At 46.8% G+C, this 15005-nt stretch overlaps 1 protein-coding gene across 1 annotated transcript in view; it reads right to left on the reverse strand.

Annotated features, from left to right (window-relative positions):
- The window catches only part of NUAK1 (NUAK family kinase 1), a 79562-nt gene that overhangs the window by 12316 nt on the left and 52241 nt on the right, over positions 1-15005 (reverse strand). The window contains exons 3-4 of the mRNA XM_019961235.2: positions 12508-12659; positions 9349-9414 (exon numbers count right to left, since the gene is read on the reverse strand). Of these exons, the coding sequence (XP_019816794.2) occupies positions 9349-9414; positions 12508-12659 (218 nt within the window). The remainder of the gene's footprint in view (positions 1-9348; positions 9415-12507; positions 12660-15005) is intronic.

Here is a 15005-nt window from a genome sequence, read left to right on the forward strand (position 1 = left end):
GGATTTTTTAAGTGAATTGAACTCAATAAAAATATGAAAGTGAAATAACACAGAAGATACTAGAAAAAGGCAAAGAGAATGAAATAAAAGATATTTGGGGATTTGGGGAAATGATTATTTTATACATGCTGCTAAGTCACTTCAGTCGTGTCCGACTCTGTGCGACCCCAGAGACGGCAGCCCACCAGGCTCCCCTGTCCCTGGGATTCTCCAGGCAAGAACACTGGAGTGGGTTGCCATTTCCTTCTCCAATGCATGAAAGTGAAAAGTGAAAGGGAAGTCGCTCAGTCGCGTCCGACTCTTCGCGACCCCATGGACTGCAGCCCACCAGGCTCCTCTGTCCATAGGATTTTCCAGGCAAGAGTACTGGAGTGGGGTGCCATCGCCTTCTCCAATTTTATACATAATAAAACAAAAAAGAATCCCAGAAATAGTTCCAACCTGAAAAAGTCATAATGGAGCTAGTCCTGCCCCTGCTCTGGAAGTGAAGCATATGAAGGTTAGAGGACGTAAGAAGATACTATGTATACAACAGTGAGAACCACTGTGCAGCACACAACTCCACTCAGTGCACTATGGTGACCTGAATGGGAAGTCCAAAAGGGAGGGGTATATGTACATGTATGGCTGATTCATTTTGCTGGACACTAGAAACTAACACAACCTTCTAAACCAACTATACTCGGGTAAAAATCAGTTTAAAAAAGAAAAAGAATCTCTGCTGAAGGTCAGAGACAGAAGACCCATGTGAACACTGGGTTCTCTAAGACTCTCTGTAGCAGAACATCAGTTGTGTATTGAGACTGACTCTCCACCAAGGAGGCATCTGGTTTTGCTTTCAAAGTTGTATTTTGCTGACACACTGGTAAGCTTTGGAGGAAGGTAACCACTTTGCATTTGTACTGCTAATGGACTGCTGCTCTACCCTGTTCGGAACCACCTCTGTCCTCACACTGGGCTGTTCAATTCAGCCTGAACTCTGAAAAAGACGTCAATGCTCATGTCCTTAATTTCTGGAGTTTTGTTGTTTTCTAGAGGCGTGCCCTGCTGGATGAAAATCAGAGACACAAACTGGAAAATGATTATTCATATTTCAAAAGAATTAGCCTCGCTACAATATAGATGACCCTTGAAAATACTATTCGCCTAAGTGAAACAAACCAGACACAAATGGATAAATGTTACATGATTCCACTTATGTGAGGTACTTAGAGGAGTCAGGTTCATCAAGAAGCGGGGATGCCAGGACCAGGATGGGGGACGGGGGATGCAGGGGCAGGGGTTCGGGAATGGGGAGTTTCTGTTGAATGGGAATGAGTTTCAGTTTGGGAAGATGTAAAAGTTCTGGAGGTAGATGGATGCGGTGGTTGCAAAACAACGTGAATGTACTTAATGTTACTGAACTGAAAACCTAAAAATGCTAAACTTTATGTTACGTATATTTTACCACCACTGTTTTAAAAATTATTGTGAGTAATCCCTGGGAGTTCACCCAATGAAAAAGGAAGTACTGGCTTGCTGATGGTTAACCTCTGGGAAAGAAAGTCGATGTTGATAACATAAGCTGTGGTCAGACAGTAACTGCGGTGACTAAGAGGACGTGCATTGGACAGATCAGAGATTGTGCAGCTAGAAGAACCTGGAGCTAGCCTTAGACTCGGCACTGCCAGGTGATGTGGGAACTGCCATCAATTTCCTCATCAGCAAAACAGGAATAATAGTAGAACCCACCTCTAAAGCTGTTGTGAGGATTAAAGACATGTATGTAAAGCCCTGCAATAGCCCTAGTACTGGCCGACTCTATAAACTACAGCCATTAGGATAATGCCAAGGGTTTGGTTTACTTAACAACTGTTTGCTCAGAGTCCACCAAAGAGCCAAGAGAAATGATTAACATCCATTTCCAAAATAAGCATGTCCAGCCTTACAGAGGCTGCATCATATGATGAGAAAAGCAAGGGATGCTGGGTTTGAATGTTTGAGCTCAAATCCTGGCCTCACCACCTACCAGCTGGGAACCCATTGGAAACTGAGGCTCCCAGGCCCCGCCCAGAGCCTACAGTGTCAGGGTCTGCACTGTCACAAGATCCCCAGGGGATTTGCTTCATGTCAGCCACTCTGACCCTGGGGTCCTTCAACTGTAACTTAGAGGATGATGGTTATGATGTAACCTACCTCACAGGGCTAACATGAAATCAAATGAATTGGTAGATGTTAGCCTTTGACTGTGTGGATCACAATAAACTGTGGAAAATTCTGAAAGAGATAGGAATACCAGACCACCTGACCTGCCTCTTGAGAAACTTATATGCAGGTCAGGAAGCAACAGTTAGAACTGGACATGGAACAACAGACTGGTTCCAAATAGGAAAAGGAGTACATCAAGGCTGTATATTGTCACCTTGCTTATTTAACTTATATGCAGAGTACATCATGAGAAACACTGGGCTGGAAGGAACACAAGCTGGAATCAAGATTGCCGGGAGAAATATCAATAACCTCAGACATGCAGATGACACCACCCTTATGGCAGAAAGTGAAGAGGAACTAAAAAGCCTCTTGATGAGAGTGAAAGAGGAGAGTAAAAGAGTTGGCTTAAAGCTCAACATTCAGAAAACGAAGATCATGGCATCTGGTCCCATCACTTCATGGCAAATGATGGGGAAACAGTGGAAACAGTGTCAGACTTTATTTTGGGGGGCTCCAAAATCACTACTGATGGTGACTGCAGCCATGAAATTAAAAGACGCTTACTCCTTGGAAGGAAAGTTATGACCAACCTAGATAGCATATTCAAAAGCAGAGACATTACTTTGCAAACAAAGGTCCGTCTAGTCGAGGCTATGGTTTTTCCAGTGGTCATGTATGGATGTGAGAGTTGGACTGTGAAGAAAGCTGAGCACCAAAGAATTGATGCTTTTGAACTGTGGTATTGGAGAAGACTCTTGAGAGTCCCTTGGACTGCAAGGAGAACCAACCAGTCCATTCTGAAGGAGATCAGCCCTGGGCGTTCTTTGGAAGGAATGATGCTAAAGCTGAAACTCCAGTACTTTGGCCACCTCATGCGAAGAGTTGACTCATTGGAAAAGACTCTGATGCTGGGAGGGATTGGGGGCAGGAGGAGAAAGGGACGACAGAGGATGAGATGGCTGGATGGCATCACCGACTCAATGGACGTGAGTTTGAGTGAACTCCAGGAGTTGGTGATGGACAGGGAGGCCTGGCATGCTGCAATTCATGGGGTCGCAAAGAGTCAGACACAACTGAGCGACTGAACTGAACTGAACTGACTGAAGTGCCTTAAACCATGCCTTATACATAGCAGGCCTTCAGTCAATGTTTGTGATCACTACTTCCAGCTGAGTCTATTTCCTTTTCTGGAAAAGGGAATTGCAACAGGCCCAACCACACGCTGTTGTGAAAAGCAAAATCAAACTAAATGAGAAAATCATAACAGCAGCATTGCTACACAACAGTCGCCATTCTGTGAGTGGTACGTATATTAAATTCTCACACCAACCCTAGGTGTTATCCCCATTTTGCAGATGAGGAAGCTGAGGCCAAGGGAAGGAATGCAGCTAGTCTGAGATGTGGGTGAAGAGCTGCGCTGGCTGTAAAGCTCCACATAAAGGGGAGTTATGGCTCTCGGTGGGTAAGGAGGACATGGGCTCTCTGTGTCACTCTTTAGGAAGACACACTCCATAGCTCTCTTGGAACCTGGAGTTCACCACCGTGGCTCTCCCCATAACAGCCTCGCTCGAGTTGTCCCAAAGTGAAGGTAGGGAGTGAACCGGTGAGCAGGAGTAAGTGGAGTTGGCTTCTATCTTAAGATCTAAGATCACACCTCCTCCCAAGAGAGACAGGAAATGACGCACCCCAAGCCACCTGGGGAAGGGAGGCGCGTTCAACCATGGTTTCCCGAAACAGCTGTTCTGACCACAGTGACTCGGGCCGCCTGGCCACAGCCACCATCGGCACTTGGAGGGTTTCCCCTTGGGCCTGCTGTCTCCAGGCCGCCTACACACAATGTCAGGCAACTGAAGCAAGAACGCTTGTGAGTGTGAGGATGCACTGTTGGATTTAGGGCAAATTTGGGTGGGAGAGTTAGAGAATTTATCAGGTGCCTGATCTTCACTGTCAAACAGCCCTTAGGATGGTAGCCAGCCCCACTGCTTATCAGCTATGGGAGCCTCATCTGTAAAATGGTGGTAATCAGACCCACCTTAGTGGAGGCATTCTCAGAACCAAATGAAATAAGGCATGTGGAAGCTCTGCCACAGGGTTCTGGCTTCTAGCAGGGGCTTAGACTAGACTTCCTAGTCTAGCCTCCATGACTTGCCCTATTCCTGTGTTTACTGCTTCTTCCCCTAGGAAGGTCATCATCACATTGGGCTTCCCTGGTGGCTCAGCTGGTAAAGAATCCACCTGCAATGCAGAAGACCTGGATTCGGTCTCTGGGTTGGGAGGATCCCCTGGAGAAGAGAACAGCTACCCACTCCAGTATTCTATCCTGGAGAATTGCATGGACTGTAAAGAGTCACAAAGAGTCAGACACAACTGAGAGACTTCCACTTTTTGTTTCACCCCTTGGAAGGCTGTCATCACATTCCTTTCTATTGAACTCCTACTCATCCATCAAAACCCAGTTCAGTCACCACAACCTCAGCAATGACTTTCTGATCCTCCCATAGTTCAGACCCACTGCTTCCTTTTAACAGGAAGGTTACAATGGGGCTATAATGCACACAGCAGAGCATCTGGGCCTGCTAAGAGATAAGGACCAAAGAAAGCTTTCTGGAAGAAGAGGACTTGAAGGTGAGACTCTAAGGATGGTTAGGTAAAGATCAATAGGAAGAGCATTCCAGGTTGAGGGAATTGTGTGTACAAAGGCCAAAAAGCCTAGTGAATTTGAGTTGAGTCCTATTCAAGGGGCCATCTCTGACTGCCCCCACCCCCACTGGCCCCTGGCCAAAATAACACCCCCATCCTCCAGCCTCACCCTGCATGGATTTTCATCACCACCAGGGAACTACATGATGTATTTATTGTTTGTGACCCCAAATGGAATTCTAAATCCATTAGGGCAGGTACCTTACCTTCCTCATTCACCTCCATAACCTTCTCAGGCCTCATTATTACTACAGCTAGTTTAACAACTGCTAGAGCCTGAGCTCCGAGAAGAGAAGAACCTGGACATCTGGTTCACTATTAAATGCCCAGCATCATCTAGCACCACATCAGGTACACGGTAGCAACTTAGTAAATACTTGTGGTCGAATAAGTAGTGCTTATGGGAGATGTTCACTCTGCTGAACGGATAAGTGCAAGGATGGAGGAGTGAATACAGGCATTCATGGATATATATGTACCCACACACACACGTAAGTGGACAAATGAACAAGCAAATGAATGGATGTGTGAATGCATGAACGCAGCATCCTCACATTCACATAATCAAAGCCCAGAGGTCCGTACCCTGAGCTGCCTATCCTGGTCTTGTTAAGCCTCGGGCCTTCCATTTCAACTCAGCCCTGGCCATTCAGAGCCGCTCTTATCTGCAGCAGTGGGTGTTTCCATTGTCATCAGGGGCAACGGGCCATTTCCCCTGCGTCCTTCTACTCTGAGCCCTGGGAGCTCACCAAATTCCCAGCCCTCTTTTCTTGGGGTCGGTTGACCCTGGTGCCGGGCCCTCTTCTCATTGTCAGGCACTTTAACAGGAGCCATCTATGGGAATTGTCAGCATTCCATTCTCCCAGAGAGTGGGATGTGAATCTGGCCCGTTTTTATTAATTGCAAATTAATGCTATGCTGGGTGTCTATTTTGGTAGACATGCTTCTCCACAGAGGACGGAATGCAACCCAGAGAAGCACATTGCTCTCATTCTTTCTGCCGACTGACTGTGTGAATATTTTTAGAAGCCGCACCCTTGCGCAGTGGCCAGATAAATAATTCCCAACGCCAGATGTGCTCTTTGCAAGTCAACATCAGGAAGGGAAGGGAAGAGGAACGAAACAAGAGCCATGGCTCACACCAAAATTGCAATGACATGTGACAAGTTTCCACCAGTAACATTTTTATAGGCTTCCTGGGCAAAGGCCCTTTACCCTTGAAACACAGAAGATGGACCCACCTTTTGAGAGGCACCTGCTGCTCATACTCTGCTGGTTGGTAACAGACCTTCAAGGTCAATGCCCACCTCCACCCCTTCCACCCCCTGCCCCCTACCCCGTCCAGACACTGATGACATGGGATCTCTTGAACTCGGAGGCCAGCTTGCAGCCATGTGTCTGTCTGTCTTTGCTACAAGTGCCCTTTCTAAATATATTTCCAGCAAAATGCTGAGTCAGGAAGAGCTGAGCACATGCAGCCAGAAGAGAGATCAACAGCAGCTGAAACACATTTTCAAAAACCTTGGAAGTGGGTGTGAGATGATGAAAAGAGAATCTTCCTGGAAGTCAAACATGCGAATTCTAATCCTGGCTGTCATCCCTTCACTGCAAAATCCAACAGTTCAGAGTACCTACTGTGTGACAAGCTCTGTGCCACTTTCCAGGGAAACAAAGACACAGTGATGTACTGAGGCAATCAGACTTTGTAGGCCATAACGGTTAAAACAGCAGTCAGAAAATGACCTAAAGACTCCTTCAAGCTCTAGGTTTCTCAGATCCTTTTAGGAGTCCTTGAACAAGCAGAAGGAAGGGATAGCATCAGAGAAAGGGAAGGTTATAGCTTCCCAGGTGATGCACTGGTAAAGAATCTGCCTGCCAATGCAGGAGGCTCAAGAGAAGTGGGTTCAATCCCTGAATCAGGAACATCCCCTAGAGGAGGAAATGGCAATCCACTCCAGTATTCTTGCCTGGGAAATTCTATGGACAGAGGAGCTTGGTGGGCTACAGTCCATGGGGTCGCAAAGAATTGGACACAGAGCACACACACACTCTTCTCACTCTCAATTAGGCATTTTAGGTTGGTAAATGCCAGGAGTAGAAATTCTTAAAGACTCCTAAGGCAAAAGGATCAAAACCTCAATTTTCATAATATTTAATGTATCTGCTTTTTCCCTACATAATGGTCAGGGACCCTGGAAGGAAGACTTGGTCCTGGGAGCTGAGAGGCCCTATATCACTGCCCTTTTGCTTTATGTAAATGAGCCATTCTCTCAGGCCTCCTGCCCATTGTTCCCAGCACAATTGCTTTCTGAATGCTAACCATTCTTCTCCTCCATTGGGGAATTCTATGACTCCATAGGAAGCTATGTGCCTTATCACTTCTGCTACTACATCGTGGGACCAGGAGGTCAAGCTGTACCACAGAACCCAATCCCTGAATGACAGGCTTGCATTCCAGGCCTTGTAAAGACTACATCTTGTTTTGAGAGCTCTGGGAGCAGGTGGCAGGAAGAACCTGCAGAGAAAGTTGCCAGGGTGGAAGACACAAGCCCTTAGAATGTGTCCCTTGGTGCAGAACCCAGTTCTCTCGCTGTGGTCTGACCACCAAGCCCCAGGCACCTTCAGTGCAGCTGACTTCCTGTTCAACTTCCTCCTGGACGGCCAGCCTTATCAGCAGGTACCTTGGATATGAAGAGTCAAGTGCTAAGAGCTTTGACTGTCTAAATTCCTCACATCTGTCATGGATTGTCCAGGACTAGGCACAGGGCCTGACACATGGTAATGAACAGATAACCAACAATCCCCAAAGAAATGGGCTGGCATCTCTACTGGACAGATGAGGAAACTGAGGTTTAGATAAGTGAACAATTCCTCTAAACACTGCCGTCAGTAAGGGGCAAGGCTGCGTTACCAAACCAGGCCCTCCAACCCCAAAGTCACTGCTTTTCTTAACTGTGACTCACTGAACAGTGCTCAGATAAAGCTAAACAGAGTATCTTGTTCAGTCCTCAAGACAAGCCTGTGGGCATTACCACCTCCCTGTTTTATGGCTGAGGAAACAGGGTTAAGTGGCTCCCCCAAGGTCAAGCAGCTAGTAAACCACACAAGATGGAACTCTTTTTAACCCTGCAGCCACTGCTCCTTCGAGAATCATCCAACCACTTTGCCAGAAATGGAGAAACCCTGAGATTTCACTTCCTGTTCCTAGAAAGACTAATTTGACCAACTGTTTCCTTCTTACACGATGGACTACAGAGAAATACGTGATCACCGCCAACCACTCACAAAAAAAAAAAAAAAAAAGATCACCCTGACGTGTCTTCCAGGGGCCTCTCATAGGACGATGGTGACTAATGGTTGCCACCATGATCCACGAACAGAATCCAAACAGCGAGGCAACTCCACTCTCCCTGGCAAGGAAATAGTCTCCCTGTGACGCACTCCCCCAACTGAGAGCAACAACCAAAGGAGGGGATGATGCAAGGTCATTCCCATGCCTGGTTTGGGGACCAGGGCTGAGACACTAACGTCACCAGCAGCCAATGGGAGGGACCCCTGGTGCCGGGAGTACCAAGGCCATTTCATAATGAAACCCATGCGGTGAGCTCCCGTTTATTTTGAAACTGCATTTGCTTATTTTGTAGCCATGATCAAAAGGCCATTTGGAGTGCTCTGCGGGAGGCACTGGAACCCTGTTGGCCAGGAGAGCTTTCTCCAGCTCCGGCAGCAGCCAGCAATAATATTCCCCATAAAAGTCAACCCCATCACTTTGCTGGTATGTTCTTTTCCCAACAGCATTTCAGTTTCCCGGTTCCACAGCTGGGGTGGGGGTGCGGATGAAGGAGAAGTAGGAGACAGGGGATGGGAGTGACAGAGGAGTGACCAGGATAGATAATAAAATTGGGGGCCTGCGGGCAAACCCAGCACAATGGTTCAAACTTGGGCTCAGTGGATCAGAGAGACGTGGGTTCAAACCCCCAGCTCCGCTGCTTACCACTGTGTCATTTCAGGACAGTTATTTAACATCTCTGTGCCTGAGTTTCCCTATCTGTTAAATGATATAAATAACAGTCTCTATCTCACACGGCTGTTGTGAAGATTCTATTTAAGTGATATCGGGCAAATATGATGTGACGTACAAATGCACTGGGCTACTCTAAGTATTTTGATGGTGATCATTACAGACTATGAGTTTCCCAAGGGCAGGGACAGTATTTTAAGTCAGTTCTTAGGACAATGTCTGGCATGGAGTTGGAGATCGATAAAAGCTCATTGCATGAATTCAACCGAACTGAGGGCTCAAGCCTCGTGATGCTCCCCACCCGGCCAGCCAGGGAAGGAAGTGGCTGTCTTATTCGTAGGCTGCAGCTTGAAGCAGCATTTAACCACCATCTCCCCGCCCCCCACCGGCTACAATCCCCAGGTCTGGCACATCCATCAGCGTGGCAAGAGCTTTACCTTAATATTACAGTTGTCATCGAGCAGTATATTTTCCAGCTTCAAGTCCCGGTGGACCACACCATTCTGAAATGAGAAGACATGCAGGGAATTGAATGGGAGTAGTTGGGATGAAGGAGAAATGTGGGGAGGGGGAGGAAGGGGAAGGAGGGTGAGCAAAGGGAAAAATCTTTGACAGATTAAAGTGCACCAGCGCCGGTGGTCTTCGCCCCCATCCTTCGGGGGCCTCTCTCACTGTCATGAAGCGTCCCGCCAGCGACCAGCACCAGCAACAGGAGAGCATTAGTCACTTGCTGCGTGGTTAAGGGAAAAATGACTGGAATCCATTCTCCCCCAGAGCCTGTAAAACAGCGGGGGGATTCTCTGTGGGAATGTCATTCCACCGTGTGAAAGCAGTATCGTCCCAGGCAGGGGCAGACATCGTCTGTCTGTGATGGCGATTCCCAGGGAAGAGGCAGATCTCCCTGCTGGCGGCTCAGAATGCAGGGCTCACAGACCGGGCTTGTCTCTCTGGTCTACCTGTCTCCCCAACACTGGGTTCAACCTTTTTAGACCCAGAAAACCATGCACAACTGTCCTGAGGATTAACAGACGCCCTTTCAAGGGTTATTTCCTAAGCAGCTGGGAGGGAAGGTTCTAGAAATCCCTCTCTTCTGGGCAGAACTCAATGTGGGGTGAAGGGTGAAAGGCGGAGAGGCCAAGGAGACCAAAGCAGACCACTGCCATACTGCAGGACCTTTCCGTTCAAGCAAACACTGGCAAGGCTGGCTGCTGAGCCCAGTGACAAGCACACAGCCAGTTGAACAGTGAAAAGAAATCCTTAACCAATAGGCCGCTGGTCTATACAGCAGTTACAACTGTCCAGTTTAATTCTTTTTAAAACCCAACGATCTTTTAAGGGGGTGGGTGGGCAGGGAAAGAGAAGAGGAACTGAAAGAACCAGCTACTCAGACCGGGAGATGTTTTTAACATCATTCAGCATAAAAGACCTTTGCAATTGAAGCTGCCCTTTTAAGCAAACCAACTGGCTAGGAATTCTCTTTCATTCAGGATTTCTTTAGTTCAGAATCTGCATGTTCACAGCTGGTACTTTATTGCTTAGTTTCCTTTCCATTTGACAGTTCTTAATTTCTCCAAAAACACTGACCGAAGAGGTTGAAAACATGTATTTCTACCACTCTTTGTAATTCAAACCTTCAGGGATGTGTTCTGAAATCAGAAATGCACAAAGCAGGGCTCCTGAACAAAAGATACAGATCACAAGGTGGCTGATTTTGTTTAAGCATTGGAAGTAGTTTGGTTTACACGGCTGCATTCCTAGTTTTCATAAGATGGAAACCCCATTCATACACAATCCAAGTTTCACACTCTTAAATAATGAAAATAGGATCTATGATGCTTTATGATAATGCATGATGATAAGATACAAAACACTGTACAATCTGAATCATAAGTGCCTTTTGAGTCAGCTAAGAAGTCAAATAATGTTCATGGGTTAAGGATTTTAAATTGTAAATAATTAGAAGATGGTCATCCCAGAGTGACTCTCAATTAACCGGAATATTGAACAAACCAGAAGGCCCTGTGTTGCAATCACTTCAATGAAGAAAATGACTCTAGTTTGGAGGCTATGCTGGATTCAAGTCACTACAGTCCTCAAAGTGAGGGACTGTTCCAGGTGTGACAGTTCTGTGGAAAAGTATGAATGGGATGAAAATCAGGACTAAAGTGATAAATAATAATTGGGTGAAGTACGGCTTGGAGTTATCTGTGTACTTCACTCCCTTCTGCAGAGGCCAAGGGTAGCTAAACTAGGGGTATTAAGAGTACATCCCATTAGTTGTGTGGCAATAAACTGTACATGTGTGTACAAAACCTGGCTTCCCAGGTGGCGCTAGTGGTAAAGAACCCACCTGCCAGTGCAGGAGACTTAAGGGACTCGGGTTCAATCCCTGGGTCAGGAAGATCCCCTGGAGGAGGGAATGGCAACCCACTCCAGTATTCTTGCCTGGAGAATCCCATGGACAGAGGAGGCTGGCGGTCCATAGGGTCCATAGGGTCACAAAGGATCAGACACAACTGAAGTTACTTCCTACACTCGCACACTCGTACATAACCTATGTGGATGTAACCTATGCAAGGAAAAGAAACCAGGGCATAGAAAGGTTCAGAACCTATGGTCTACTAATTCCAGTTCTGGAATTTCTCTTAAGTCAATTATTCAAATGATAGAAAAAAGGTTACTGTAGAAAGATGTCAGTCATTATTTATAATAGCCAGGACGGCGGAGCCTGGTGGGCTGCCGTCTATGGGGTCGCACAGAGTCGGACACGACTGAAGCGACTTAGCAGCAGCAGCAGCAGAACGTCTAAACATCCAACAATCACAATAATGATAGAGAATTTTTAGTAACATAGAAAACTGTTTAAAACCCTAAGTGAAAAAAGTAGCAAGACAGAAATATAAAAATGCTTACAAAGTGGTGTCTGGATTGGATCCTGGAATGGAAAAAGGTCACTGGTAGGAAAACTGGTGAAACCCAAGTTGGAAAACTGGTGAAGCCCAAGGAAAACTGGTGAAACCCAAGTAGGGAAACTGGTGAAACCCAAGTAAAACAAAACTGTGAGTTTTGTTAATCACAGTATACAAATGTGGGTGTCTCCGTTTTAATGAGTGTACAACAATCTTGTAAGATGTCAGCATCACGGTAAACTGAGTGTGGTGCATGGGGACTCTGTACTATCATGGAAACTCCTATAAACCTAAAATTATTAAATAAGCTTTTAATAAATGTGAGGAGTAGAGGGAAGAAGATTGGAAAGAAACAAACAAGAATGTCGATAGTGGGTGATTCCTGGATTCTGAGATTCAAGGTGATGGTGATTTTCTTCTTTCTAGTTTATAAATTCTATGTATATACTACAATGACTACAATGGCATCACCGACTAGAGGGATACGAGTTTGAGCAAACTCCAGGAGTTGGTCATGGATAGGGAAGCCTGGCGTGCTGCAGTCCATGGGGTTGCAGAGTTGGACACGACTGAGCAACTGAACTGAACTGATACTACAAAGAACAGATGTCACCTTCATAACATGAACAGAATCGCGTGGTCCCATGGAAACCACCTGCGGCGGAAGCACTGGTGGGCGGGCCGTACCTTGTGACAATAGTGCACGGCGGAGACGATCTGCCGGAAGAAGTGTCTGGTCTCCCGCTCGCTGAGGCGCCGCCGCTCGCTGATGTAGTCGTACAGCTCCCCTTTACTGGCGTACTCCATGATGATCACAATCTTATCTTTGTTCTCAAACACTGCGGGGGGAACAGCGACACACAAACAGCCAGTTTAACCGACAAGCTCACTTAGGACTACAGACAGCACAGTAGAGAGAGGCGATGGTGGAGATGTCGCTGCACAGGGAGCAGACCAGTCAGGCCATCAGCGTGACGAGGAGAGGGGCAAGTTGCCCAGCCAGGTGGACAATGACATCATCGCTGCTCTGACTGGACTCGCCTTGCTAACGCTGCAGGATAAGTGCCTCTCTTCTGAGGACCCCACCCACTTCACCAGGTTCATTTCTCACAAGCCCCTCCCACTTCTACATCTCCCTTCTTGATGGGATGATGGGGAATAACAAACACAACGACCATTTATTAATCACTGGATATGTACCAGCTACCTGGATCCCCAAATGGGTGGCTGAACTTGTCACCTCTTTACTCAAAACCTTCCAGATTCTCATCTTACTCAAAACAAAACCCAAACTTCCAAATGTGGCCCCCAGGTCCTACAAGTCCTATGGGCCCTTCTTATCCCTGTTACACATCTGTACATTTATTCTCTCTGTCCCATTAGAATGTAAAGTAGGCGGGTCTGTTTTATTCACTGAGGTATCCCAAGCATTCACGGCCTTTTGGCAAAGGGGTTCAATCAATATTTATTAAATGAGGGGTACTCAAAACTTCATAAATGCATTCTGGACTGTTACAGTAAACCACTGCATGGCACTAAATGCTTCTTTCTGCTCAACCCTGATATTCTCTAGCAATGACACTCAAACTCTGTTAGACTGACCTAGGAGTTCTAGGCAGTCAGATGCCCATGGGGCCAGGTCAGAGGAGGACATGAAAGACGGGCTCCAGGTCCTCAGCTCCACCTCAGCCAAAGCTATTCCACTGCTGTTTTATGAGCAGAAAGCTTGGGGCTTTCACATATGATGTCTTTTGAGCAAGGACAAAATAATCATTGTGTTGAAATCCATCAGTCCCAAAGGATATAATATAAAAATGTTTGTAGGATACCCAAGGCCCTCCTTCCCAGGTAGACACCTGCCTACCTCTCTCCATCTCATCAGCTTCTGCCGCTCCCTGTCAGGCCCCCTATGCCCACTGATGCCAGACTGTTCACTGTTTCTCACTATCACACACACACACACACACACACACACACACTGCTGTCTCCCACCTCCATGCTCTTCCCTCTTTTTTTACTCCCACCTGTCTGACCTACCAGGGCCCCTCCAACTCATCAGGCAACAATAAACTCAAATATGGCATCCATGTTGCCTCCTTTCTACCTCTTACCATACTTTCAAACTGTGTGGATATATTTGCTGACTTACATATTTATTTCCTCTGTCTGGACTGTGAGCCTAGACTTAGAGAGGTAATAACTAGTTTTGGAACCAGACACTCCTAAGTAGATTTCTGGATCTGCTTCTTACTTGCTGTCTGACTCTGGGAGAGTTGCTTGCCCTCTCTGTGCCTCACTTGAACGGTAAAATGTAAATATATCAGTACGTACTTCTAGAATTTTGGGGAGGATTTATTGATATCCGGTATTTTAAATGCTTATAACAAAGCCTGCCTTTTCACTCAATAATGTTAGTTATTCTTGTTGGTATCAATACTATTGGAGCCCAGGACCTAGCACTGAGCCAGACACACAGACACACTCAGTGAACCGGAACGTGCCCGGGCCTGGGTCCCCTGTCCTCCCACATCTTGTCACTGGCTGCTAGAAGCTCAGGCCCCTCCAGTTCCTTTTTGGCTCCTTCAAGTCCAGCCAAACCTCTCTGATAAAAAAGAAGGGAGAAGCAGGAGGGCAGGGAGGAGGAGGAGAGAGAACAGCCAGATAAAACTGGCTGCTCCCAAGTCTCCTGGCCTCGCTGCACCCTGCAGTCTTGGCTCCTGCTGGGGATTTCAGCCTGTTGTGCACTTTTCATTGACAATAAACTCTGGAAACTGGAAAACCTGCCTCAAGATGCATGGCTCAGCCTCAAAAAATGACAGAGTAACAGGCCCTGGAGAGGGCAGCAGGTTTTCTAATTTTAAAAGTTGGGGTGGCAGAGCGGGTTTGGGGGGAGGTAATTGAGGGGGAGAGAGGGAAAGTACTTTGATAGGGAAATAAACACGGAGCCTCACACTTCCAACAAGCCTGATACGTGCTTAAAGAAGGCCAAAGCCACTGGTCCCTTCAGTGACCAGCAGAAGGTGTGGTCACTGGCTGCCTGCATACAAGAGGCCTGTGACAGTGACCAGACGTGTCCCTTTCCAACTGGCTAACTTGGTATCAAGGAGGTATAAACACAATTCTGTTTGACATAGTTCAATGTGCCAAACATTTTACTACACAGCTTCCAACAGTCAGTCCTGCTG

The sequence above is a fragment of the Bos indicus genome, chromosome 5 (genome assembly GCF_029378745.1).
Source record: "Bos indicus isolate NIAB-ARS_2022 breed Sahiwal x Tharparkar chromosome 5, NIAB-ARS_B.indTharparkar_mat_pri_1.0, whole genome shotgun sequence".
NCBI lineage: Eukaryota > Metazoa > Chordata > Mammalia > Artiodactyla > Bovidae > Bos > Bos indicus.